The 26,607-nt window shown below is 40.0% G+C and overlaps 2 protein-coding genes across 9 annotated transcripts in view; one reads left to right on the top strand and one right to left on the bottom strand.

The window, feature by feature from the left end:
* MTOR (mechanistic target of rapamycin kinase) overlaps nt 1-26,607 on the top strand; it is a gene marked incomplete at its 5' end in the record, with an annotated part of 67,193 nt that overhangs the window by 10,320 nt on the left and 30,266 nt on the right. For 5 of the 7 annotated variants that reach the window (XM_080380881.1, XM_080380884.1, XM_080380882.1 and 2 more), the window contains 16 exons: nt 249-371; nt 718-807; nt 900-992; nt 1,491-1,625; nt 1,963-2,092; nt 2,299-2,549; nt 3,417-3,458; nt 4,493-4,579; nt 5,182-5,349; nt 5,615-5,727; nt 6,139-6,301; nt 6,546-6,638; nt 7,346-7,492; nt 8,303-8,445; nt 9,612-9,774; nt 9,913-10,058. In XM_080380881.1, the coding sequence (XP_080237007.1) occupies nt 249-371; nt 718-807; nt 900-992; nt 1,491-1,625; nt 1,963-2,092; nt 2,299-2,549; nt 3,417-3,458; nt 4,493-4,579; nt 5,182-5,349; nt 5,615-5,727; nt 6,139-6,301; nt 6,546-6,638; nt 7,346-7,492; nt 8,303-8,445; nt 9,612-9,774; nt 9,913-10,058 (2,087 nt within the window). The remainder of the gene's footprint in view (nt 1-248; nt 372-717; nt 808-899; nt 993-1,490; nt 1,626-1,962; nt 2,093-2,298; nt 2,550-3,416; nt 3,459-4,492; nt 4,580-5,181; nt 5,350-5,614; nt 5,728-6,138; nt 6,302-6,545; nt 6,639-7,345; nt 7,493-8,302; nt 8,446-9,611; nt 9,775-9,912; nt 10,059-26,607) is intronic. The other 2 variants (XM_080380883.1, XM_080380885.1) reach the window with 1 other exon arrangement.
* ANGPTL7 (angiopoietin like 7) lies at nt 10,885-26,597 on the bottom strand. 2 transcript variants are annotated; one of them, XM_080380942.1, is made up of 5 exons: nt 16,816-26,597; nt 15,025-15,125; nt 14,496-14,690; nt 13,470-13,668; nt 10,885-12,442 (listed from the first exon to the last, which is right to left on the bottom strand). In XM_080380942.1, exons 1-5 carry the CDS (start codon nt 17,192-17,194, stop codon nt 12,273-12,275), a joined length of 1,044 nt encoding a protein of 347 aa, XP_080237068.1. In that variant the 5' UTR covers nt 17,195-26,597; the 3' UTR covers nt 10,885-12,272. The 2 variants fall into 2 exon arrangements, with proteins under 2 accessions (XP_080237068.1, XP_080237067.1); XM_080380941.1 differs by having other exon boundaries at nt 15,025-15,128.

Raw genomic sequence — 26,607 nt, forward strand, 5'->3', positions numbered from 1 at the left:
TTTTAGGTGAATGGATGGCATCACTTCATAAATGTTAGATGGTTTTGGAGCCATCAAATCAGTTTATGATAATTAATTTTAGCTTCATTTAGACATAAATGACTGGATGGAGTGTAAATGTAGAACACCCTTTACAAGTGCTGAGATTTTTTTTTTCTGTTGTCGTTGGACAGGAGAGGAGGAAATCCAAAGAATTTTTGCCTACTTTTATTGTCCTGGTTTTCATGCTTCCATTGTCTTTTCTGCAGATTCTAACAGAGCTGGAACACAGTGGTGTTGGCAGGATTAAAGAGCAAAGTGCCAGGATGTTGGGTCACCTTGTTTCTAATGCTCCACGCCTCATTCGTCCATATATGGAGCCTATTCTTAAGGTAGAGTCTCTGTACGTTTCTTGGTGACTTTGGAGTGAGATGATCTAGCAAGTGGATACATGGCCCTCAGGAGCTGCAGTTCTTGTGATTCATCAAAAATCAGATTGGTGTAGATGTTACCCATAGTAATGAGTGTATGCGCCAGTGCAGCCTAACTTGATTCTGGATTTACATAAAGTTCATGAAATGAAAGTTTCGTTTACTGTTGAAATGCTCACTGTGATGCAAGATGAGCTCCTGTGGAATCAATTTCAGACCGAAACAAAAGGAAGGTGACTTTGAGTACTGTATGTACAGCCAGGAGTCTTCTAAACACATTCTTATTTGTTCCTCTGTCACCTACCAGGCACTGATTGTGAAACTGAAAGATCCTGATCCAGATCCAAATCCAGGGGTGATTAACAATGTCCTAGCTACCATAGGGGAGCTTGCACAGGTAGGTATACTGCAGGTACCTTTGCTAGCCTTGTCAGCTGTTAAGCTTTTGGGAATGCTAGATGAAGGACTTTGGTTTTTGTCTTCCAATAGGTCAGTGGGCTGGAGATGAGGAAGTGGGTGGATGAGCTCTTCATTATAATTATGGACATGCTACAGGACTCCTCCCTGCTGGCTAAAAGACAAGTAAGTGATTGACTACCACGCTAAACTTGCCATCTGCTGTGACCAAAACTGTAATGAAGTGTGTCCCATCATAGCTGCTAAACCAAACCTTTAAATCACGCGAGTCTCTCTAGGGGAGTGTATGGTCACACTGGTGAGGGATTACAGTGCCTATCTGTTGTGACATAGTACAGAGTTGTTGGAGGAAATGAAGAAGGGAGGGGGGAAAAAAAGCCTTTTTTATTGGAAGGCTTGGACTCGCTGAATTGAATACCTATTTGAATTGTATCTCTGAGTGAGGGAATTATTTCGGTCAGTCTAACAATTTATTGATTATCACTTTCTTTACAATTGCTTATTAATAAGATGCTCTTTTTAGAGGCTTTCAAACAGTGCACTGTGGTTTGCAGTGTGATCCTAAAATGCTCGAAGAAGCTTTACAGAAGTGTGACTGATGGATCAGGAGACACGATAAATTCCCTGGTCAAAACTAATATTCTCTGGGCTTGATCTTTACAGGTGGCGCTCTGGACACTGGGACAGCTTGTGGCCAGCACAGGTTACGTAGTGGAACCATACAGGAAGTACCCAACTTTGCTGGAGGTGCTTCTGAACTTCCTGAAGACTGAGCAGAACCAGGGCACCCGTAGAGAGGTATGAACATGAAGCTATCACACAACCACTTCTAAAAGTTTTGGGGGCAGAGAGAGCTGTCAAATAAATGTGTCTGTATAGATTTGGGGTTGGGGCATCATTATTGTGGCTGATAGAAGTAAAATAAAGAGAATTAAGAGGGTGACAGTGTTGAGTCGGTGAAATGGCCTCCAGCAGCTGAATGGAAAGAAAGCGTTGATGTTTTCTACAGGCAGTCACTTCAGTTCCAGATCTTTTCTCTTTAATCCTCAGGACATTTCCAAACATGTATGTTCATGTGTTAACTTTTGCCTTGGTGATAAAGTTCTGATGAATTTTCTTTTTGTTTCTCTCTTAGGCTATTCGTGTGTTAGGGTTACTGGGTGCTTTAGACCCTTACAAACACAAAGTGAACATTGGCATGATTGATCAGTCACGAGATGCTTCAGCTGTCAGCCTCTCAGAGTCCAAATCCAGCCAGGATTCTTGTAAGCATCTGAATTTCTTTCAAGTTAATAACTTTAGGATCTACAAGCAGATCTTGATTCTTTTGCTGGGTTTTTTTTGTTGTTGTTAGCAGTTTGTCTCCACTTCTTAACAAATTATTAGTGTACACATTTTCACCTAATACTCGGGTACTCCTGGTATTCAAGACAGTTTAATATGTAGCTTGTGACACTTTTCTTTCTCCTAGCGGACTACAGTACCAGTGAGATGCTGGTGAACATGGGAAACCTCCCTCTGGATGAGTTCTATCCAGCTGTCTCTATGGTGGCACTGATGAGGATTTTCCGAGACCAATCCTTATCCCAGCACCACACTATGGTAGTTCAGGCCATCACCTTTATTTTCAAATCTCTTGGGCTGAAGTGTGTGCAGTTCCTGCCCCAGGTCATGCCAACGTTCCTTAATGTAATACGGGTTTGTGATGGTGCCATCCGAGAGGTGAGTGTACTAGGGACCACTCCTCTTTCCTTCCTGTTCCACTGCCCTGAATTAAGAATCCATTTTTTAAAAGAGAATGCGACTGGCTTTGGGCATTGCTGTGCTATGTGTTGCTGCCAAGCATGCTGCAGAAGTGAGGTTCAGCTTTGCTTTTTCTCTCCTGTGAGCATTTGGTAGAATATTCAGTGGAAACTTTTTTTCTGCTTCTTATTAAAACAGCTGCTTCTGAGCATAATCCTTAGAAGACCAATATTTGATTCTGTTTTTTTATCAAGCTGGTCTTGTTCAGGAAAACAGCCTGTGCAGCTTCCAGAGCTTTCAGTGATCTCTGCATTAATGTACTGTTAGAAACAGTACTATTAAATAAGAGAGGCAGATTCTTTAAATTTCTGATGCAACCGCGTACTTTGGCTCATCTGTGAGAAGGAAAATTCAATTTTCTACAGTCTGCTAACATTCAGAGCAGTGTGGGTGGTGATTCCACAGCAGTGCATTCTCTTCCTTCCCACTTAAGTTACAGTTTTAGAAGGAAATGAGAATTGTGTGTGAAGGTAATAACGGGCTTAAGGTTCACCTAAACAGAGATAGCTGCTGTTTGCCAAGCCTTTTCCTCAGGCAGCTGAAATCTCTGAGGTGGGAAGGGCAGTTTGTACTAGTTATTGGTACTGTGTTTTATAGGTGGGATGGGTGCTCCCTTAGCAGAATCCCAACCCTGCTATAGAACCGCTGTTTTCTCCCAGACTGAACTACTACTCAGATTGGAAGGAAAACACCTCACACGCCTGGGTTGGCCGAACTCCTAGACCTGACTGATCTAACTTGCTTGAAAGCTATGCAGTTGTGCACACTCTGTTTAAAAATTTTCAGGTAAAAGAAGATGGTGAAAGTGTACTGGGGAGAAGAGCTGAGGTGGGTATGCGTGACTTTAAAGCCTAAAGGAGGCAGGTCCTTGTCCTATATGTAAGCATTCTCTCACTACACCAAAAAAAGGCACAGTACAGGAGCTCATGTTCATTTTTGGTAAATGTAGGTGTACTGGTCTCACTAAAATAAGCTGATGTTATTCCTTTCTTACTTGGTTTTCACAAAAATCTGTTATCTTTTTTTCTGAGCTCCACTTTGTATTTTGTCACCATAGTCTTCAAATACTGCATGAAGAAATGAAACTTAGTACACAATAACTTACATTTTCCTAGAGGGAAGAAAAAAAAAGACTACATTATTTTGTGGATAAAGCAATTGAACCCACAATATTTCATACCAATCTCAATAGTAAATTCATTGTCAGGAGTGAGTGCATAAGATTGCATTGGGGCAAAAAGAATTGCAAAACAGTCAAAATACTTCTATGGTATAATCAATTGTCTTAAAAAAAAAAAAAAAGTTATATTACTGGCAAGGACCAAACTCTCTTCCCCAGTAACTTTTCACCAATATATCTTGGTGGGGATGGGAAAGAGTACAGAAAAGAGTATCTTAAAATGTGTGTCAGTTTGGTTTACAGGCAGGGGGAAAGGATTAGGGGTTAAATTTTTGGAAGCATCCTTCAAACCTAAATTGCAAAGCTCTGTAGTTGAGGTGTTTGTGCTTGCAAGTGTGTTCTGACACTATAAATTTGCTGACACATAAACCTCTATTTCTATACTTGACTGTCTAAGGCTTTGAGTTCACAAAATTTTTGATGCAAGTTGAGGGGGGGAGAAATATGCTAACAAAAAACCCCAAAACCACTCTCCCATATGCACACACACCCCAGCCCCAAAAACCCAAACCATTGAGCTGAGGCTTCCAAGAATTTAGCCCCAGATTTTGAGCATGTAGGAGCTATGCATGCTATTTGTTTGGTAAATGAGCTTGCAATTGGCCTGTGAAATGCCGTTTAGCCAGTGTTGCTTTGATACTTGAATAAACTACATTGATCACTACCTGTTTGTTCCTTCCAGTTCCTGTTCCAGCAGCTAGGGATGTTGGTGTCCTTTGTGAGAAGTCATATTCGGCCCTATATGGATGAAATTGTCACCCTGATGAGAGTGAGTACAATCTTTAAGCTGGCATTTTACTGTCAGAAAAGGTGGATAGCATTTCTGTCGCTATCAAGTATCAATTACTTCATAAAGTCATATGAAGTGCAGAACTCCATGTATTTGAAGTAATAATTGTGTTTTGAAATAACATGTTATTTGAAACAGTGATATACATTATTACTAGTAACTGCAATAAAAGCAGCTCCCTAGGTTCTGCTAGTGCTTGAGTTCTTTTGAGCACTTGGATTTTGTGCACTTACTATTTTCAGAAACATAGTTTTAGCAAGAGGTTTTTGGAGTTCATAAATAGGTGGCATTTCACTTCATTTTCACTTACTGTTTGCAAACACTTAGAAGGATTAGAAAAATGAGTTGCCTGGAGGTTGTTTTTAACAGCTATAAATACACTGAAGCACAGACTGTTTTAAAAACAGACCAAAACTGCCAGTTTCTATTAGTCTACAAGGGAAGTAGAGTTCTTCCCTGCAATCTTGAATTTAGCTAGAAACTAGACTCCTATAATTTGCTTCTCCTGTAATTAGTACAGCTCAGTTGAAGTGTTTTAATTTCCTCCCTTTTCCCCGGCCCCCTTTTTTTTTCTTCTCTAGGACTTCTGGGTCATGAACAACTCTATACAGAGCACAATTATTCTACTTATTGAGCAAATTGTGGTAGCTCTAGGAGGTGAATTCAAACTTTATCTGCCTCAGCTCATTCCTCACATGTTACGGGTCTTCATGCATGACAATAGTCAGAGTCGAATTGTCTCTGTCAAGGTGAGTGGGAAGCTGCAGCAGCTCTGTTGATTTGGGCACTGCTGAGGCAGGTGAGTGCCTGATGTGCCATGCACCAGCAGGACTTCTTGTTTGTGTGTTGCAAGCAAATAGGATAGGTGCAGTTCAGCAGTGGCTTGGTGTGAAATGATGCAGATAGCACTTTGTTTAAAGTGCAGGGTTGAAGCAACTTTCCGCTGCATACTGACTTATTTAAAATGCATCTCTTTCACGAGTTTGAGTCACATTAGCTCATTTTTCCCTCCAGCTATTGAATGCGATCCAGCTCTTTGGAGCTAACCTGGATGACTACCTTCATTTGTTACTACCTCCCATTGTAAAGTTATTTGATGCCCCAGATGTCCCAGTGGTGGCTCGCAAGTAAGTGTTGGTGGCTTTGCAGTCTCATTTTTGCCTGTGGTATTCAAATTCTGCAATGGCTGCCCTAGCCATATGTAGAATGAAATATCACTTAGTTCTTTCCATGGGTTTTCTCTGTGTTAAATCATTATGGAAGGTTATTTTTGGTTGGATTTCACAGCACTATTATGAGCTTTTATTTGGTATAGGCTATTACTCTTTGGTTCTCACCTGTCAGTATTTTAGTCACTGTAACTTACAAGCTGTCCTGCAAGTACTAGCTGCATTAACAGAGTTCTGGTGAACTGTTTTTCCTATTACTATAGATGCCTAGTAGGACTGAGCATGAATCACTTACGTATTTTTACATTTTGTTTCTCCTCTCTTATGCCATGAGAGATCAGTCCTCCCTTCTTTCTGCTCTGACTTTAGAGCTGCTCTAGAAACAGTGGACCGCTTGACAGAGTCCCTGGATTTCACTGATTACGCTTCACGTATTATTCATCCCATTGTGCGAACACTAGATCAGAGCCCTGAGCTACGAACAACTGCAATGGACACCCTCTCCTCTCTGGTGTTCCAGCTGGGAAAGAAGGTAATACTCTTCTTAGGCTTGAAAGCTCATAGAAGGAGGGACTGTCCCAAAGGTCAGGGCTTTAAAGTTGAATACTTGTAATGCACTCATTCTGGATTTTAGAGAAAAGAGACTTTTCTTCTCTCGGGAGTTGCTGAAATCAAACTTTCAGAATTGTTTTCTTTTAAGATCCATGAAACAAACGTGGAATATACTGCTCTTGGTGACACTGAGTAACTAGCTTTTGATGCATTTCCCTGTACAGTACCAGATTTTTATCCCGATGGTGAACAAAGTTCTGGTGCGACACAGAATTAACCATCAACGTTACGATGTTCTTATCTGCAGAATTGTAAAGGTGAGTTGACAAATACATAGTTGTTTGTATAAGGGCATTTTGCGGATGTTTTCATGTTGAGACATTTAGTTGGAAACTCAGTTTTGTTACTCGTAAAGTGAAGAATGGTTGTTGCTGTATTTGTGTGTTAAGTACAGCCTTTTAAGGGGACTTTGAGATTTTGTTGGGAAAATTATTGTCAACTGGTATCAAATATTTCTTATATAAAAATCCCTGCAAATTCTAGGTAGGAACTTAGAGTTGTAGCCAGTGTCATTACTTTTTTCTCAGTAGTTCTTAAATGCAAATTTACCATATTTTTTCCATAGTTTCAGGACTTAAGGAGACCTTGTTATCTCAGTATTATCTGTAGGACGTCCCACATCTCAAAAACTCAGTAGCTGGTTTGCAATTTGATTGATGTGGACAAGAAGCACACTGCTGTTCTTGGCTTGCTAGTGAGTCAAATAGGAAAGAGTGCTTGTTTTAAGATGTATTATTTTGGCTTTTAATACTAGGAGCTAAGATTTCTTAACAGTTAGTTACTTTGAATAGAAAAGTTCTGTTGTCTGGCTTATAATGTGTAATCACTGTAATGAAACATGGTTCATTGCTTCCCAAATTTGGCTGTGAGATTGGATGGTGCTCTGACTTGTCATCCATTTGGCTTGTAGAGAATTGCTTTTGTATGCGTGGGTATGATCCTCACTGTAAGCTGTTTATCGCAGGGCTATACTCTTGCTGATGAAGAAGAGGATCCCCTGATTTATCAGCACCGAATGTTGAGAAGCAACCAGGGAGAAACTTTGGCCAGTGGTCCTGTGGAAACAGGTCCCATGAAGAAATTACATGTTAGTACCATCAACTTGCAGAAGGTAAGACTGCATCGCTGCACAACATGTATTTGCTCCTCCTACTGAACAAAGGAGGTATTGTGTCACATCTAAGGCGTTTGTCCAGTGCATCTGAACTACATTTATTTATGTCTCTTTTCTGTTGCCAGTTCTGTACAAAACTGAGCTCAAAGTGTAGTGTCTGAGACTCTTTAAATTAGAAGGTGCTGAGCAACTTTAAAGATAAGAGCAGCTGAATTATCAGACTACAAATACCCATGAAATAATCTTGACAATTTCTTGTTATGTAAAGTATGAACAAGGCTTCCTAGATCACAGGGAATCATCTGTTTAGCTTCTAGTGACATCTGTTTCAGACCCTCTGCCTTTTTTCATTAGCCACTTCTCTTTTATCTTAGTGCTATATTCTCTTCAAGCCAGTATAGAATGTAATAGCTAAGCGCCAGCTAGTTTGAACAGTAAATGGATGTAGCACTCAGTTTAGTAGTGGGATGGATTGGCTTGAAATTGCTGGACTTAAAAATGTAATTCTGAATGCATTAAGTATTTTTAAGCTGATGTTTCAACAGTGGCTTCAGCTTTTAATGTATTTTTGTAAGGAAAGAATTATTAATGTTAAATACTTGGCATGTCATGACAGGAATACATTTAGGGAACATATCTTAGAAATGAGACTTTTCTGGTAAAGGTAATGGATTTCAGGGAATTGAGAATGGAATCTCAGTCATGTCATTTGGAGCTGTAAAGAAGTAATGCTGCCTGCTGATAGATTTCTTCTGCTTTTGGATAGTCCTTCATTTGGTAGGTCAATTATCTTGCTTTGTACTGCAGGCCTGGGGAGCAGCAAGGAGAGTTTCCAAAGATGACTGGTTGGAATGGTTAAGAAGACTGAGTCTGGAGCTGCTGAAAGATTCCTCCTCACCATCCTTGCGCTCATGCTGGGCCCTGGCTCAGGCATATAATCCCATGGCTCGGTAGAGTAATTCTGTGTTTTTTGCATCACTTGAAATTGCGGATGCAAGCCAGATATTATAAGGAAAAATAAAGATATTGAAAAGCTCTTGGGTTCCGTAAATATAGCTCCTGCTCTGGGACAAATCAAATAGCTGGCAACTTGATTTCGTTTCCACCCTTCTCAGTTGGCTGCTACTTGATGTGCACAAAATCTTTCAGTGGAATTCTGCATATTAGTCTAGAAATAACATAAGGCACATAAAAGCAAAGCTAGAAAAACAGCAGAATATGAAATAGTTTTGAGGAACTACTGTGAGTGAATAAAAATGTCTCTGTGTGGAATAAGCCGCAGTGCTTTATTTCATTTGCAACCAGTATGTTTGGAGAAACTTTGAGTCTCTGTAAGCAGTTGCCTGTATATCTCTTCTTGATGGCATACACTTGTCATATTGGTGCATATGAGTCTGACTACTGCTGTTAGCAAAGTGGTCATTCCTGGTTTAATTTTGTCTTAATGTGAGTTTTAACATTTTTTTAAAGAGAAGGGCAAACAGCAGGATGAAAAGTCAGCAATTCCTAGGTAGACAGAGGTAATGTTAGTGCGTCCTGCGTGTATACTCCGTGCATCTTAAACCTATCCCACGGTATTTCTCCACAGCACTGTCATTGACAAGGGCTGTCACTGTATCTGTTTTTATCATCATTTCTCCTTCTCAAGCTTTGCCACTAATGTAAACTTTAGCTATCACAGTCCTCTAGTGAGCACAGAAAACACAAGTGTTGTGACATGTGTGTGTGTCCAGAGAAATGTACAGTCATCTTTTTCACTACATTCACTTGTGATCTAAGACAGACTAGAACTGGTTCTTCATAGCAGAGGAGGAGAGCATCCTTGCTGATATGAAGAGTTTGTTCTCACCTAAAATACTTGCTAGTATGCGATAGTACAATATTTCTGCTGTTGTAGTGTATCATCCTATTATATATTTTTAAAATGCAGGTTTCACCAAGTATTTGGTACAGAAGTTAGCTTTATAAAAACTAATCACTATTTATCGCAGGTAGACATATAAACGCATCTTGTTGCTCTCTGTCTCTGAGTAAGAAGGCAAGTCCACTGTCAAGTACACTTTTGCTCATGAGTAATGAATCCCCACATCTCACTCTCTTTTGCTTTCCTCCTCAGAGATCTCTTCAATGCTGCTTTTGTTTCATGCTGGTCTGAACTGAATGAAGACCAGCAGGATGAGCTGATTCGAAGCATTGAATTGGCCCTGACTTCTCAAGACATCGCAGAAGTCACTCAGACACTGCTGAACTTGGCAGAATTCATGGAACACAGTGACAAGGTAGAGGCATTTATTAGGCAACTCTCTTCTAATGTCAACTAGCTGGCTGATATCTAGGCTATGGAAAAGGTGTGAAGAGTTCGTGCATACTTTCTTTTTTATACTCAACCTGCTTTTGATGTATGTGCTTCTACCCAGGGTCCACTGCCTTTGAGAGATGATAATGGCATTGTCCTTCTGGGGGAAAGAGCTGCAAAATGTCGAGCATATGCCAAGGCACTTCATTACAAGGAGCTGGAATTTCAAAAGGGTCCCACCCCAGCCATTCTAGAGTCTCTCATCAGGTAGGACCAGAACTGATGAGACTTACACTCTTGCATCAGTATGCAATTTAGGATACCATTAGGATGAATCTAGACAATACTTAGGATTTTACTCTCTCTCACAAGTCGTTGTTGTAGGCTTGCTAACTGCCTTGCAGATGTACACTCCTAGCTCCTGAGTTCTGTCCTCCTATTATGTGGCTAAAATCATGACAGAAGCCATGGGAAGCTGTGCAGGAAAAGGTAAAGTCTTCTGATTTCCACCTCTCATACTTCAAGTTCAATATGGGATGTTGTGGAGTAGCTGTAAGTTAAATGAGACAAGATTTCTACACTTGCATATAAATAAGCCAGAAAAGCTGAAGTTCTTAATTAAAATTGTTCATCATAATCTGCTTACGTGGCTTAGATAGGTCTCTTCTTCATTTACCAAATAGAAGATATTATAACAAGAGTGTATTGTTTCCTGAGCTTTGTCAATAAGAAAGATGTTAGCCTGAAATACCTGCACAGGATTTGGTACTGAACTACATGTTTTAAAATGTGAATTTCAAGTTTCATATCACAGAAATGTTAACTCTTACCATTTGAGATGGACAAATTGATTTTGGTTGAGCAAAAACTTAGCTTTGTCTGCAGTGAATTTTCAGCCCTCCTACTTCCTTGGGGTTCTGCTTTTCTGTTTTTTTTCCCCTCTTTTACTCTTGACTCCTTTGTCCTCTCTTGTTTTTCTGAGGAAAATACAGAATTCAGTATATTCCCTTGCCTGGCCTCAATCGCTTGTGCAGCTGTTTCTTTGTGTATCAAAAAGCAAGTTAAAGGAGCAAAGACTTGAAGTGAAGCAGGATTAAAAATGAAAGACAATTTATTAGCAATTTAAAAGTTTAGAAACCTTTACAAATCCATTTTATGGACCACAGTTAGAATGGTTCCAACTGTAGTTCCACACAGTTGAAATTTGCAGTATGAATAGTCAAACATATGTAAGGCAATTCCCAAGACACCTTTCTCTTCCATTTCACACAAGACTGAACAATTTAAATTAGATTCAAACTCTCTTTAAGTTGAATAAAAATAGATATATTAACGATAACTGCCTTTTCCAACATATTCAAACAATGGTATGGCTACAGGAAGAGTCTCTTTTTTTAACTGTTATTTTTAACACTGTGTTATGTAAGGGAGAAACATACTAATTTTTGACATAACATCTCTAGGTAACTTGCAATTGGGGTAGTTTTCAGAACAGATTTTAATATTCCTCATTGCGGTATGCTAGCGAACATTCCCTTATGTCTGAATAACTTTGGCACTTATGGATTCTCTGGTGTGTACTAGTGTTTTGCTCATGGATACAGTGGGTTTAAGTGTTGGAGTTGAGTTTTTTTGGCCGGGTCTGGATTTTTTTTTCACTCACTTGCTGTTCTCTCTTGGTCCTAGTGACATATAGCACACTCATGTTCTAACCTGAACATAATTTGCTGGCAGCCCAGAAAGCTGCTTTCTAGTTTATTAACCTCTAGGTAATCTATGGATAGGAATAAACGTCACAGAGCATATGGCACAAATCCTTCCTCCAGGGTTACTATATGGTGGGTGCAGCCCTCTGTGGGGACTTACTTGAGACAGTAGCAGGAGATGGCAGTAAAAGTTCAGAAGAGAACCTGAATACTAACTAATCTAAAACTTTTGAGCTTTGTCTTTTTCCTCTGTGGGAATGTAAGCCACTTACTATACACTAAGGAAAGGTGCATCAGAGACACTTCTGATCGATTCCTCTGGCTTGAAATGAATGTGTCATTTTTGTGATTTAAGTCCCTCTTGGACAAGCAATGCTTGCTCTGGACACTGAAGGAAAGACAACAAGGAGGCTTTCTTTTTAGTCCCTGCTTGGCTGGTTAGTTCTAAGGTGACACACTAGTCACAGTGATAGTGAAAACACACCAGTGAGTTTTCTGAAGGTGCTGTAAGTGCATTGTGTTCTAACCTGTTCTAACACAGTATTTTTCCCTTTGGAAAGAGCTTGAAGATGAGGAAATAAGTCTGAGCCCTGGTAACACTAGTGGCTGTGGCTGGTGCTTAATGCACCTGTGTGTTTGTGTGTGTACGTAGCCGGTATGTAGCTGTTGCACATATTAGATGAAATGAACAATTATTTGGCTGATTTTGAGCTGTTCGTTGCCCACCTTCTGTGCAGTGGCATCATGTAGCTGTACAATCAAATACTGTTTCCCTCTACGGTTTGAAATCCTGTGGCCGGATCTTCATCTCAACTCTCTTCAGTGAGTAGGTCGATCCGTGCCACCCGTACCAGGTGATGCCATCCATGTTCTTTGTGTGTTCTCCTTTGCGGTAGTAAACTCCGTTCAGATTGGAATCTGTGCAGCAGTTGTACCAATATCCACCTTTTCAGGAAACAAATTAATAGATTTCTCGTGAGCCATTTACTAGATACAGGTATATTTTTTAGTAATAATAAGAACTATTGCTCATTCTGGAGGAGAGTGACCAGAATGCAGCATTTAATCCCTGGAGCCTATGGCTCTAATAGTTGGGATTGCAAGTAAATTTGAAAATGAACATAGATACTAAATACATAAAGGCTTTATGGTTCCATAGTCAAATTAGTCCAGTAGCTTTTTGTTTGGTTACTCACTTCTCTTAGAATATTTCCTTAACGTCTCTTGATTCTGAGACTTAGCATAGGAAACATATTTGGGTTCTTAGCTTGGGCATCTTAAGGTATGTAAAAGGTTTCTGGATTCTGCTAGTGAGCTGCACTATTTTATTGAGACTGATATCAGCAATTTTATTTGTATGTTGTGTGAGGGCACAATGAGGTCATTAAAAATAAAGGGCAAGATGCAGTGAAGACAATTATCTTTGTGACAGAGCTCATATAGAGATAATATATTGAACGAAGAGAGTAGCCTCATTAGAGGCTCTTAATAGAGTAGGAATAAAGATTAGAATTCAGGTTGAATCTTGAGGTGTATGTGGGATAATAATACAGGAGAATAATTAGAAGTCCCTAATAGTAGAACCTGAAACCTCATAAAAATACAAGAAAAAATAAAAAGCATATAGATACACAGGAATAGGTTCCTGCATCACTGAATTGCATCAGCATCTGAGATTAGTCTGGCAGATTGGCAGATATGCGTAATGGGCTAGATAATAATATGTGTAAGTGAGAACATACACTAAATAATTGGGAGAGTACTGATGTCTATAACATGCAGTCCGGCTCTGTGTAAGTCAGCTTTAACTGCCAGATTTCCCACCAAATGGATAAGTGTATATTCCAGAATTGGTCACCTCTCCCTTGATTTGCTATCCAGATGGTATTTGCTAAGTTACTTGGAGAGAGGGAGTCTTGGGCTCTCTACAGATTACCCAGGCAGCTGTTTCGCGACAGGATGTGTGTTTTACCTTTACGAAACTGGGCACAGTCATCCACGCACTTGTCGTTGTCCTTGTCCTTCGTGCTGAAGGCTGTGTTGTTGTGATACCTTAGAGAATCACGCCCTGTGTTGCCAGTGTAGTTCCCGACAAAAAGACGATAGCTATTTATTTCGTTGCTCAGGGTGAATTGCTTGTATTGTGCATAGCGTATGTTCCCTTCCCAGTCCTGCAACAGAATGATAAAGAAATGGGTCATATTAGAATAGTTACGAAAAGACTCCGCCATCTATGGTTATATACAGTGCATGTTATGTATCTCTTTTCAGTCTTAGATTTTTCACAAGCTTTCTTCTGTCTCAGACTGCAGAAACTTATCTGTTAAGGCAAAGAAACTTTCCAGAGTGGAGCGTCATGTTTCCAAATCTTATCTGCGCTGGTATTGAAGAATACATATGGAAACCTGCTGCGCAGCTCTTGCATTCAACACCCATGTCTCAATGTGCTGCCTCAAGTAACTTTTTATTCCTCTGTGAAACAGTGACTTCTAGACGTAAAGCCTTTCAACTCACTTTTTCTGTTACACACACGCATCCCTCAAAGCTATTGTACCAGTTATGAACTAGTCTAAATCAAACCCAAACCTTTAATAGACTGTGGAAATTGTTTTGGGGTAGTACAATCTTTTGTACACAGGCTGGAAGGAAGTGCTGCAAAAGGAAAAGACTCAGAGTCTTTAAAACTTTATCAGGCATCTCTGTGAATCTTTAAACCTGAAGTGGTCGGCAGTTTGATCTCTGTCTGCAGTGGGTTCCACAGGATTCTCTAGAGCCCCATGTGTATAGACGGAAGATTGTCCTACTGAATTTGCCCAGTGGAGAACATAATTCTCTCTTGTCCTTGAATGTATCACTAGTTCTGGCCTACCTCCTTCTGTAATTAAAGTGTACAAATTCTTTGGGTCTCCTATAGAGGTAGAAGATGGTATCTGCTACTGGAGAACCACTTTGTACAAAAAAAACCTTTTGCTGCTGAAATTGAGAGCTTATTAATTACCTCCAACTCAACTCTCAGAACAGTGGGGCGTCTTGAAAGTCGGTAGATGTTTTCATTTCCCAGCCAAAAATCTCCCCGAATATTGCCAAATCCTTCCCTGTATTGTTTCCAGTCCCTATTGAAAGATGTCAAACCAACTTTACGTCTTTGGATGATAGTCCAGCCACCTCCATCTGTCTCCATGTCACAGAACACCTAGAACAGGAAAAAAGGCAGTGTTTACTAGTTAGTGGACTTGGGAAGGTTCAGTTCCCTTAGCACAAGACATTGTTCCAGATTTCACAACTTGAAGAAATTCCTATTTTATTTAAAAGTCATGGAAAAAAAATTATTAAATGAACCCTTTTTCTGGTTTTCCTCTTTAAAGGTACACTCTTTCCTTCCTTGAATTTTGCCTACATAAAGATGCTGATTCAAAGTGCAGAGTATCATAATACAGTATGTGCCTTTTATATCTCTGTGGTAGATAAGTATTGCTTGATCATATTTGGAAAGACATGTAATATACAGTGTGTAGTTGAATCCTTACCTCCAGATCTGGACTGCCCAAAAATTCATCAGGAGGTAGCTTGTAAACGCCAGAGATTCGGTAGTTCCTCTGGTAAAGTGATGAGCAGTCATAGACAGCATCTACTTGAATCAGAACCAGAAAGTAAGAATCTGAACAGCAAGAGCAACTCCTGTAAGTGTGGTTTCTGTAAAGCTTAGTTTGTAGTACAAGGAGTAATTAAGTGAAGATGACGTCCCACAAGTCTAATATTTTCCTGAAATAGTTTAGTTTTGATCAGTGCATGCATTGGAAGATGATGTTGTAGCACCGGGACTTTGTGATGTTCTCTGGTTTTCTTCTGTGTTTTTTGGGGTGTTTTATTTTTTTAACCTCTTCTATCCAAAGAGACATCTCTGCTTTATCTTCACATAGCTACTGTGTGCGTCTGCTGGAAGGTAAAAAGGTGTATGTTTGCTGCCCCCCTGCCAAATAATAAAGGTTTATCTAATAGGGTGGCTGGGTCTGCTGCCTGTTCTGATTGTGTGCTTGAACAGGTTAGCCAACTTTGTGGATGAGGCATATTTGCTTGACACTTCTTGCACTAGAGCCTGTGACAGCGGTAGGGACTTTTAGCTGCAGTCAATCTGTCAGTTGCTGCAAGCCTCCTTTCCTCCCGGTGCAGGAGGTGGTAAAATTCACAGCTGTTCTTCTGAAGAAGATAAACTAGCTGAAGTAAGGCTTTATCCCTACTGACAATCTTAAATTTAGTACAGACTAAATGTCTCTTACCTGGTGAGGTGAGATACATCTGTTTTAAATTATCTTCTAAGCCAGTTTCCTCTGCACATTACTGTATTTTTTTCTAAACCTTTACTACAGCTCCAAAGAGATTTGTTATGGTATAATTTTTGTTAAAGATCTAATAGTGGCATGTCAAAACCAGTCAAGTGGGACTTTTTCTAAGAAGAATTTAGTAAACAGATTTAGAAGTTTTTCCTTTGCATTTAAAAAAGAAAAAAAAATCCAAGTGAAGTCTTTTGGCAAACCCAGTCATCTCAGACAACAGCAGTTTCTTTTTAAGGAAGTTTTAAGCTGTTGCAGTGAATTTTGATTTAAGGGAAGTCAACAAAAAGGACACTTGCTTTTAGACGTGACTTTACAGGTAGCTAACCTACAAAATGCACCTGCATTCCATGTTTAGTACGGGCCTGTGCAATCACTGTGTGCAGTGAAATTTTCCCTCAGGGAAGAGATAATTTTCAACAATTTAACTGTGTTCTGGCTAGGCTTATATCACAGTTTGCATCTTGCATCATCTACAGCCCTGAATTTTTGAGTATTGCCGTGCAAATAATGGATCAGTCTTACTTTGGTTCAGAGATAGTCATAAAGATACGATTATAAATCTCCAGTAATGCTTGGAGAGCTCTTCTAATTGTTTTACCAACTTCTAGTCCTCTGTCAGCACTGTGAACTCAGAGGATGTTACTGCCAGAGCCACTCCCTGACAAAGCCAGCTCCCTTTCTTTTTGGATTGATACTATAGTGCTCAGAAAATAAAATATTAGACAGAGTTCCGTGCTGTACAAATAAAATACCTGTTCAGTTTTTCTGCTCCCTCATAACAGACATACAGATGTTAAAATACAGCTGGACGTTTGGACTTTTGGCAGATGAATTCAAACTAGTTCTCTCAGGATCACCTGCAGAAGTATTCAGTATGCATACTTGCTAATCACATTAGTGAGACATGCTAGCATTAAGAACTAGTCGTTAGTTCATTCTGTGCATAAAGAGGTCTATCTGGGAGCTCAGCGACTCCCTTCTTACCAGCTGAAGTTTGTGTGACCGTCTGAGCTGCCTGGAGTTGCATGATATCTATCTGGTTGTTCATTTCGGAGTATTTGCTTTCAGCATCAATGAGGCGGGACTCCATCTGCTTGGTGCTCCCTTCCAGCTCCATCACCTGCATAACCACATTCACCCAGTCACCTTCCTGCTTCTTGCTCAGCTCCTGCAGCATTCTGCTCAGGTTGGCTACTTGCAGCTTGAGCTCTTTCATCTCATCGCAGCAGCCTGTCATCTTGGACTGTGCATTCCCATTGATTGTTCTCCTTTTAGGAGGCTTCTGCAGCAGTGCTGGATAGATTGCCACAGACACAGTGACAATGCAGAGCCATGCCAGCTGAGCAGTGGATCTTGCTGGCATTTTTGCTTACAGCAGCAGAAAACTTCCAGCTGACTGCGGGTAGCCTGAATGCAGCTGGGGTAGGTATGAAACTTTCTGCAAGTGCTACAGCAGACTGGTACCTAGCTTTCTTCCAATGAAGTGAGTCTTTGAAGGTGGAGCCTGAAGAAGTAGCTTTTTTTCAGACCCCTCCTGTCAGAATCAGGAAGTCTTCACTATGGAAGTCTGCCTCAAAGCATCTTATATACTATTTTTCTGTTTACCTCCACCCCCCTGAAGCTATGAAGAGTTTTCTGGCCCCTCCCAGTTCATCTGTCCATATCAGGTGTTCACAGGGTGAAGATGGAACAGGTTTCAGTCAGGAAATGTTGGGGAGATCAGGAGAGACTTCACACAGTTCTGTCTTGAAGGGGTGTAGGAGAGGGCTAGGAAACGAGGAGAGTTTCCAGCAATTACTGCCTATTGGATTGTAGCCCTCTCGGTGACTAGTTCTGGCACTTCAGTAACGTAGGAGTATTAGAGGTCCAGAATGTGAAAAGGCTGTCCAAACAGAATGAGTTTGTTAAAGTTCGAGGAAGGTAACTCCCTTGTAGGTAGCCCTAGTTGCAGTGAGTCCGACTAATGTAATCCCCAGAAGCTGTAGGGGGTAACTCTATGCTTGCAGTATTTATTAATTGAGATGATATTTTAGCAAATTAGTTCAGCATCTGATCCTCCTCTCTCTGGACACTGGTGTGTCTGCACTATTTGTTTTGTAGAACTCAGTGCTGTTCTCTTTAGAGATGGGTTATCCCAGGGTGGGATGGAAAGAAGTCTGCAAAATATGTAAGTCAAACTGCATGTCTCTGTTTACTCGCAGCGGACAAGCAAAAGGACGTTAAAAAGTGCAGAAAGGCAGTCTACTTAAAATTGACAAGAGATGGCTTTTTAACAGGCAATGTGATCTAACTCCAACATTATGGCAGCCAGTTTATTAACAGGATTTTAAGAAAGGAAAATGTATGGGTAATTAAAATGTCCACAGTTACATAAAGTGTAGATTTAAGAGTAACCTTAAATCTGTAGACATTCAGGTCAAATATCAGCTGGCTGACATAACAACTTCCAATCTCTTCTTTTTATATCTTTTAACAGTTGAAAAGTTGATTATACCTGTTTGATCCCAAAGTAGAACTGCTTCAGCAGTGGTGCAGCCTTTTGGAAAAGGTCTGCAACTTTTGTTCTAGATCCTTACAGATAAGTTGTTTCTTGATTTGTGTTGTCCAGCATGTGGGTTCTTGCATCTTTCTGCAAAGTTTCTGATTGTAGTAACTGGCAGAGATAAGATGCAAATAAAGGAGTAAATGGCTCCTGTATCTGCACCTGGCGTAAATGCCATAGGAGTTTATTGGTGTCCAGAAAAACAAGAGAAAGCTAATCTTGCTCCTTTTACAAAGAAAATTGGGACAAACCCAACTGAGACATGCTATCCCATCTAGACTTCTTTTGCTGATCCAAAGTGGCTGCAGGATTTCTGCTTAATTAGAAAACATTTGGAAAGCCTTGCTGATCTGATATCCACTTGCAGAGAAATAAGAAGCACAATTTCTTGTTGGTGCAATTTCTCTTCCTCCTTAGCTTTGTTACACTTGTTGCTAGATGTTTGTTTCTGCCTCTGATTTGCACTACAGCTGGCTAATAGTTTTTCTGCAGAATAGTAACGAGACCCCACAAGGTGCAAAGATTTAGGAAGAGAAAATCATCAAAGCCCTGAAAGGGTGGAATATGAATACAGATGTTTCATAAACCTGAATTTTGTTAGAGGAGAAAGAGGAGATCTTTTGGAGGAGGTCAAAATTGGATGTCTCCAGGCAGTGTGAGTGTCTTGAGTTTCATTGTGGGTGCCTGTGTGCTGTACTTCAGGCAGAAACCACTGTAGTGTGTAGTATCAGCTGGTGAGGCTACTGTGTGATAGTGGTGACCTGGGATATTGCCAGAGATATGAAAGTACAATTTGATTAAAGTACTGAGGATACCTCCACAGCAGACCATAGGCTTCAGTCACATTTTTGTTGTGGACATTCCAGAAACCTTCCATAGCAAAATTACTTTTTATACTTCAGACCAGAAAGTGCCACTGCACATGGATGAAAGCCTGACCTTTTTGTTCTGCCTCTAATCCTGTCTGAGCCCTCTTCCAGCTGGAGCTTCTGTCATTCCCAGGGGCAAATTCTTCTCAGGCTTCCTGTGATGAGAAACGTGTTTTCATCAAAGTTGGAACAAAGAATAGGACAGGCCAGACTCTGGCTTCTCCACCCCAAAAAGCCACCCTGCTAACACCCCTATCTTGTTACATAGGGATTCGATACATTCTGCTGCTGCTCTTGCTCACAGTAACTCTTACCTGTTTTGTACAGTCTGAATTTCACCCACACTCCCATCATGAAGGGCAGATGTGGAAGAGACGAACCACTTGTAGGCCTGTGCATTCCCCTTTTATACAAGTTTTGGAAGGATCCAAGATTTAACTGAACTCTTTGTCGTGCACAGATGTTACAAAACAGTGCAGAAAGGCCTCCGAATGCCCTTTCCAAACTGGAGTATTTCACTCAAAATGAGACAGCCAGGGTTTTATTTTGGGTCCAGCCTCTGATTTGTGTATGCTAATGCAGGCTATCTTTCTTTTGCATACTTGAATTTACCCTTTTTAAAACAGAGGTAATACTTCCTTGTTCTCTCACTTTGCTCTGTGTAAGGGGGTGACAACAGACGTATTATGCAGGAATGGAAAAGAGCACAAATCTTCCCATCTGTCATTACTTCTGAGGGAGCATTAAGAGAGATTTGGGCAGACAGATCTCTCTTGGCAGAGACCGTAACCTTAATGGAATTTGACTTCTTTATGAGTATTTGAAAGATGAATCTTTCCCTGTTACATGAAGAACTGAGGGCAGTCACTTAGGCAGCAATAGCTACTAATGATCGTCATTGCCAGATTAGATCAGCTGTAGGAACTGACAGTTTGTAGAAAACTTTCCACTGCTGCATACTGGTGTACTTAAAACTTGAATTCAGGATCCTGTTATATTTTGGAAAGAAGCATAGTTTTGGGCATAGCTAGGAAGAAACTAGTTCTGTGATTACTGAGTGGGTAGTCCTATTTTTCCCTTTCCCCCAGTACCAATAGAGAAATAGAGTATCATTTGGTCCAAAATCCACCGCCCTAGTTTTCCTCTGTTGTATTTTGAATGTGGAAATATTTTGCCACACGATAGCTAAAAAGGAGATGCTGAAGTCAAGAACAGGAGGCAAATCCTTTTCGACTTCGTTAATGATGTAAGTTTGAAGTGGTTGGAAGAACTGAGTCTAAATGTGATTGCAGTTAATATGTACCCTATACTTATAATGTTGGTTGATGTTACCAAATTCAAGTATATTAGTATTATTTGATTAGAACCAAGTCTCTCTTGTCCCTGGAGGGCTGGATTAAATTGGAGATGGTTTTAAATGACTGCCTTCTCTGCGAAGCTGTTTTGGCAGGTATATGTGAAGCTGAGACAAGAAGGAAAGCTCAGTGCCCTCTGGCTATTTATTTGGTAGCCAGTCATTGCAAAACCCTTAATATGCATCCGGCAAATGCTTAGAATCTAGCATTCCTGGTGCTTGCTGAGATGGCAAAGCCTCTCAACTCTCTGCTGGCAGATTGCCGGAGTCCACACTTACTTTGTCAAAGCTCTGTGAAATACTGCTTTCCCCTCCAAGGAAGTATGAAACTGTTCACCTCTGGCTTTGGAGATGCTCATAAATGTTCTAACGGTCACTCTGCTATAGCTTTACAGTAATGACTAAATCCCTAGTAAAGTTAAATAAAATTGTTACCTACTGCAAATAGTTATACATCTCTGAAGTTATATAGAAACAAGTGGAAGTAAGAGGGCCTGATGAGAAACAAAACGCTAATACTTCCTACAATCATTTGTGATTTCTTTTTTATTTAATGTATCCTTTTTTGGTGTAACAAATATGCAAAGGCTGTGGTTCAGTATTTCACCTTTTTCTGCTAAATGTCTTCCTTGGCAATTACTTTTCTTCTCTGACTTCACTGAATCTTGTTAATAAAGGATAGGTGGTACAAGATCTTTTGCAGCCTGAGCAGCAGGGCTAGCCAAGAATTTTTTGGTAACATTTTCACTGCTTTTGCTTTCAAAGTTCATGAATGTTTTTATTTGATTTGCAAGCATTTATATCAAGATTGGGAATCTGGCCAATTTTAATGCCTGTGAGCAATGTGTGCCCTTGCTGAAAAGCTGAAGGGGCTGCTACTCTGGCCTGTAAGCAGTCAATCTTCACAACTGTTTATTGAAAACAGCTCTTTCCTGGTATTGGTTTCTCAAACATACTTGTTCCCAGCATGGGAATAATTTTTAGTGACATGATGGAAATGCATTTTTTTAGAGTTGTTTTGGGGGCAATTGATTGATTCAACAAACCTCAGAAAACAAGGACTCAGGGATGCCTGAACACAAACTGTAGAACTGGGGAAGCTGGCCAACAAAGCCAGTTCCTTTTGCTAGAGGATTATCTGTTCCCTAGAGTATCTACAAAGTAGCAGTGCCTTCCACTTCTAATTCCAGGAGCAAGCTCTCAGCACTTCCTCAAAAGGAAAAACAAGCTTGACTTAGGTTGGTAAATTCTGTCACGTAGAGGAGCTTTTTAAACAAACTTGGGGAGATGTAAAAAAAAAAAAAGTTTGTCTTCTTGTCTAGACTTTGCACACAAGCTGCTTTATTGCAAAAATAAGGTTTCTCTACCAAGTTTTGAGATGCTTTCTGGCAATAGGAAATGTGTGTGTTAGCTCACAGATAGGCTTGGGACCTCCTGAAAAGACTGTTAAAACAAAGTTCTTCACTGTTATGGGAAGATAGGGATGGGTATAATCTCTTACTTTTTAGTTTTTGAAAATTTAATATATTTTGAGTGACAGACAATATTGTTAGAGACCCTCAAAGATAATGGAAGACTGGAAAGCTCCCAGGGCTGTATAAAAGAGAGTATCACTAGTGAACATTAGACGTTTATGCCTGGGGGTTGTGGAGGAGAAAAGTCCATCATCTGAGTACTCTTTCTTCTGAAGACAGTAAAGTTGTTTTTCATTCCCAGTTCATGTCTGGTTCCTGTTTAAATAGCCTTTAAAATATACAAGCAATAGGAGTATATTTCCCTTAAATAACGTTCTTTTTTTGTGATTCTAGCTGAGTGTGCTACATTTTAGTGCTTTACACATCTAAGACTTACATTTTTATTCGATATCTTAATAATCAAAAAGTAGGTTTGTAACCTTTCACCGCTAATAATACTCAAAGATTTAAGATACTTTTTTTGTCCGAGATTTTTATATCAGGGAGTTTGCCAAGGGTAATAACTTTTTCCAATTACTATGTCATTCCATCCGTACAAAACTTTTTTTCATCAGAAGGCTTGTCACATTTTAATATCCCACTGATCATGGTCAAGTACTAAAAATAGGTTAGGGTTGGACAGGAACACTAAATATTATCCTGGCTACAGTTCAGATATTGATTAATAAACGAGGGGGGGAAAAACTGTCAATCATCTTGGATTTAATGGTCTTCTCACAAAGCTTTCTGTGCCAGTCTCATGTCCTTCCTAGCCGCCCCTAGCTGCTGAAGATTGTGCACTTGGAGTATAAGAATTAATGCTTTTGTTGTTGTGACATCAATTTTAATTCTACTGTGCTGCATTATGTAATTATGCAGTGAGTCCAGGCAGACCAAACTCATACAAAGCTTCAGTGATGGAAATCAGTTTTGCAACTGATTAATCCTGATTTTGAAGGAAAGTATGAAGATCTTCTGTTGCTTTATTGTTTCTTCTAACGACTTCCCTTATTGAGTAAGAAGAGAAATCAAATGGTGGGTATCTAAACAGTGAAATTAATGCATTATTTCTAAATATGTCAAAATCTTGTTGATATGACTTAGACAATCTTTTTATTTCCCTGGACTCCCATTTTAATACTGGAAGATTCTGCCAGCCCATACCAGCAGCACAGCTGAATACTTAGGCCTTTCCTGATAGATGACATATGTAACCTATAACCTACCAAACCTATACCTGAAAACTTCCAAGAAAGGAGATACAGTAGTCTACTTGAAGGCTTGGCAGCATGCCTTAAAAGAAAAGTAGGTGGTAGTGGTGGCTTTTTTCTAGATTGTAAACAAAAGTGAACAGATGAATGTGTTCTACCCTCAGTAGATACGGAGAACAATTGATCTTCTCCTTAATAGTAAACTTCATATTATCCTGAATTAGGAGCAACTGCAAGGATGTCTCCCAGTAAACAGAGACTTAAGTTACTTTCTGCTGAGTTAGCCAGCAGCGTTGTTTCTATCTTGAGAGATGTTTTCCCACCTTCTCCTTTAATCCTGAAAGATTCTGTAGTTATCGTTTTCCAGATACAAGGAGAAATCTATCCCCCTGATCCTAATCCGGTAAATTGCCCTGATTTCCAGCAGCAACACTGTGAGTAAAACCCCCTGGCAATTCTGCCTGGCTGGAATATTAGCTCTTTGGGGCCTCTTCTGTGTGCCTGGATGCTTTTCTGTAGTGTTTTTCATTCTGTCCAGTCTCCAGCATGATAACTAGAGGACAGCTCTGTAGTGCTTTGAGTGTTAAAAAAATATAAGAAGATTCTGCCTGAGTGCAGACCTCATCAGATCTGCAAGGGAAAGAGGTAATATCCTAATAGTAGGAAGGTGAAAGGGTAGGGAAGCACAGAATGCCATGATTTCTAAATGTGTATTTTGGATGTATTAACAGGACTGCATGTGGAAATGCTTTTCCAAGAGAAGTACAATCTGCCGGCCCACTCTCAGAGAATTTGTATGCAGAGAACAGTGGGTCTGTTGAAAACACATTCCAGTCAGCTGTGGTAGTAGTGATTTTTGGGAACTGTCAATATGCTTCCAGCAGTCAGAGTACACTGAATCCAGCAAATAAGAAAAAGCAGAAATCTGAGGTCTTTCAAAAAAAAACAAACAAAAAACCTCCAAAACACAAGATCAGAACAATCAACAACTTAACACACAACTGTGTTTCCTTTAGCCTGTAAAATGGAATAGCAAAATGATGCAGTGATTACCAAGATTTTATTACTCTGAAGAAACAGTCGGTGAATGTTCAACCATATTAAACCCCACTTTGTGTGAGTCTTGCTTTGGAGGGATTTTTGTACTCTTCTGGGCAGTTGTACTTCTCTGTGTTTAGGCCCATTTCTGCCAAAGCAGTGAATGTTGCTGCTTCTTTCCCCCCCATTTTTTGTATACACCATTTTAATGTGGTGCGTCAAAACATGAAATAACTGACAGGAGATTTCCCAGTCAGTGGCTTATCTTAGTCCACAAAATTACCTATCTTTACTCACTGTGTGGGCTAGATCATTTGTTACAAGAGAGTAATTTGTGATTAATAATGACAATACAGTATTATATCTACTGCTGTGTATTCTTTTAAGTCAAAGTCTTTCTCCTTTTCCTTCCTTTCTTTCCCCACCCCTTGCTTAAACCTAGCCATAGACAGCTTTGAAACATTTAATTCTACTTTGGATAGCCAAAACAGTAAGAAACAAAAAAAAAAAAAAAGAGTAATTGAGTGCACCCGGGAGCATCAGTGAAAGAGCAGCGCTAATTGTTGAAGAATAAAAGATAATGGCCAATTTTGTCAGGAAGTGTTGACAAGAAAGATAACTTGGAAGTAATTAACTGTCTGACATGCTGGAAGTGATGTGTCTGCCAATGGCTCTTTAAATCATCAGGATATGAAATGTGACAGCCATTTATCACTTTTATGAGGCACTGCTGCCTAGCTTTCCCTTGGGAAGCACGGAGGTAGTATGTTCTTTGGCTATCTTGCTAAAAAAAGGCATGGATGTATTTCAAGTGCTTCCCAGTTTTGGGTGCCTGTCATCATGAACTGTGATTACGGTGCATTCTTAGCCTGACTAAATCAGATTTGAGTTCAACCATTCTGAGGTCCTATTTCCAAAAGTATTTTACTTGACCTTCCCAGATACCTAGAGTGTGTCTAGGAGCTTGGTTCTTTAGTTGTCAGGGAAGGAAACTTCAACAGACAGAAGAAATATAGCACTCATTTAAAAAATTTCCCTAGCTTTCTGTTCAGAATATTGCCTGTATATGTAGTTTTCCTTGTCTCTTACTGATCAAGAGGCCTCGCATGGCAGGAGGGTGGGGGGCGGGAATAAGCAGTCATTTTGATGATAGCAGGCAAGAAGGGGCCTTTCTGAAAGCTGCCTGTGTCTACAGAGGCATATTCAAAGACCATTGAAAGTCTCTGTGCATTGCTCTCAGTTGACATGTTTAGTTAGGTTGTGCTGTTTCCATTCCAGATGTTAACTAGCATTAATATTGGACTGAAGGTGTGTTGTGGCATGCTCAGGTGTTGTGTGACACTGCTTTGAGCAACTTGCGCTTTTTGTTTTCCAGTGCATCTAGGGAAAGAGGAGAGCAATGAGCCAGACACTGTTCATAAATAAGCTTTATAAAATAGCAGGAGCTTCATAAAAAGTTAATTTCCTCATTAAATTGTGGTTTAGCAAAAGTGCTGACCACCAAGCACCAATATGCAGACAGAGCCATTTCTGGTAGTAAGATCAGAAAACCAGTGTGAAGTAGAAATGATTTAAGACAATAGCTGTACATTGTGTTGCTGAACTGGAGAACCAGGCTCATGAGTAGCCCATTTGCTTCACAAAATTCTGCTGCCCTTGCAAAGCAAGGTGCCTCAGTGGTACAGAATGAGGACTAGAGGACTAGGTGGGACAACAGGAGTTTCTGACATGTTCTTGAAAACCAGCAAAAGAGCAGCACCAGTACCAGTTAGTACCAGTGCAGAGACATATGAAACAAAGTAGAGTTGTGGGCTTTTTCTGTGTGTTCTTGGTAACATTTGTCAACTGTTCTTATGACGTATATTGTTTCCTGGATCATTAGAATCTCTGCTCTGTTTTTTAAAGCAGTTGGTGATCTTTTTAAGAGAAAGGGGAGAAAAAAATAATCAGTACTGTAAATCTCTTTAAGTGCAGCTGTTAAAGAAATTATGCCTTTCAGACTACTGACAACTATTCTTCTCCCTATGCAGGCTGCTATTAGAATTGATAATCATATGTGATTACTGTTTTGTGTAACAAGTCTTGAGAATATGTGCAGAGAATAGGCGTGCACCTATTATTTTGGAAATATGTAGTCATTGTGTGTCTTATGTAGTCTAATTGTTCACTTGGAAGTTTTAAACAAAAGGGAGGGTGTTCCATTGGTATTTCTAAATGACAGAGCTTGGTATTATCAAGCAGAAGCTCATACCAGCCCATAATAATTGCCAGCTGTGTTTAAATGGTCTTTCTCTTCCTACCTTTTCAG

This window comes from Falco punctatus, assembly GCF_963210335.1.
Source record: "Falco punctatus genome assembly, chromosome: 3".
NCBI classification, from domain to species: domain Eukaryota; kingdom Metazoa; phylum Chordata; class Aves; order Falconiformes; family Falconidae; genus Falco; species Falco punctatus.

Excerpts from the sequence above, each read along its gene's own strand:
- ANGPTL7 (XM_080380941.1), bottom strand. The coding sequence starts at position 17,194 with ATGCCAGCAAGATCCACTGCTCAGCTGGCATGGCTCTGCATTGTCACT. Across the intron at positions 15,129-16,815 it reads GGTCACACAAACTTCAGCTG|TAGATGCTGTCTATGACTGC; the intron begins GTAAGAAGGGAG and ends TTCTGATTCAAG. Across the intron at positions 13,669-14,495 it reads TTCTGAGAGTTGAGTTGGAG|GACTGGGAAGGGAACATACG; the intron begins GTAATTAATAAG and ends ATTCTGTTGCAG.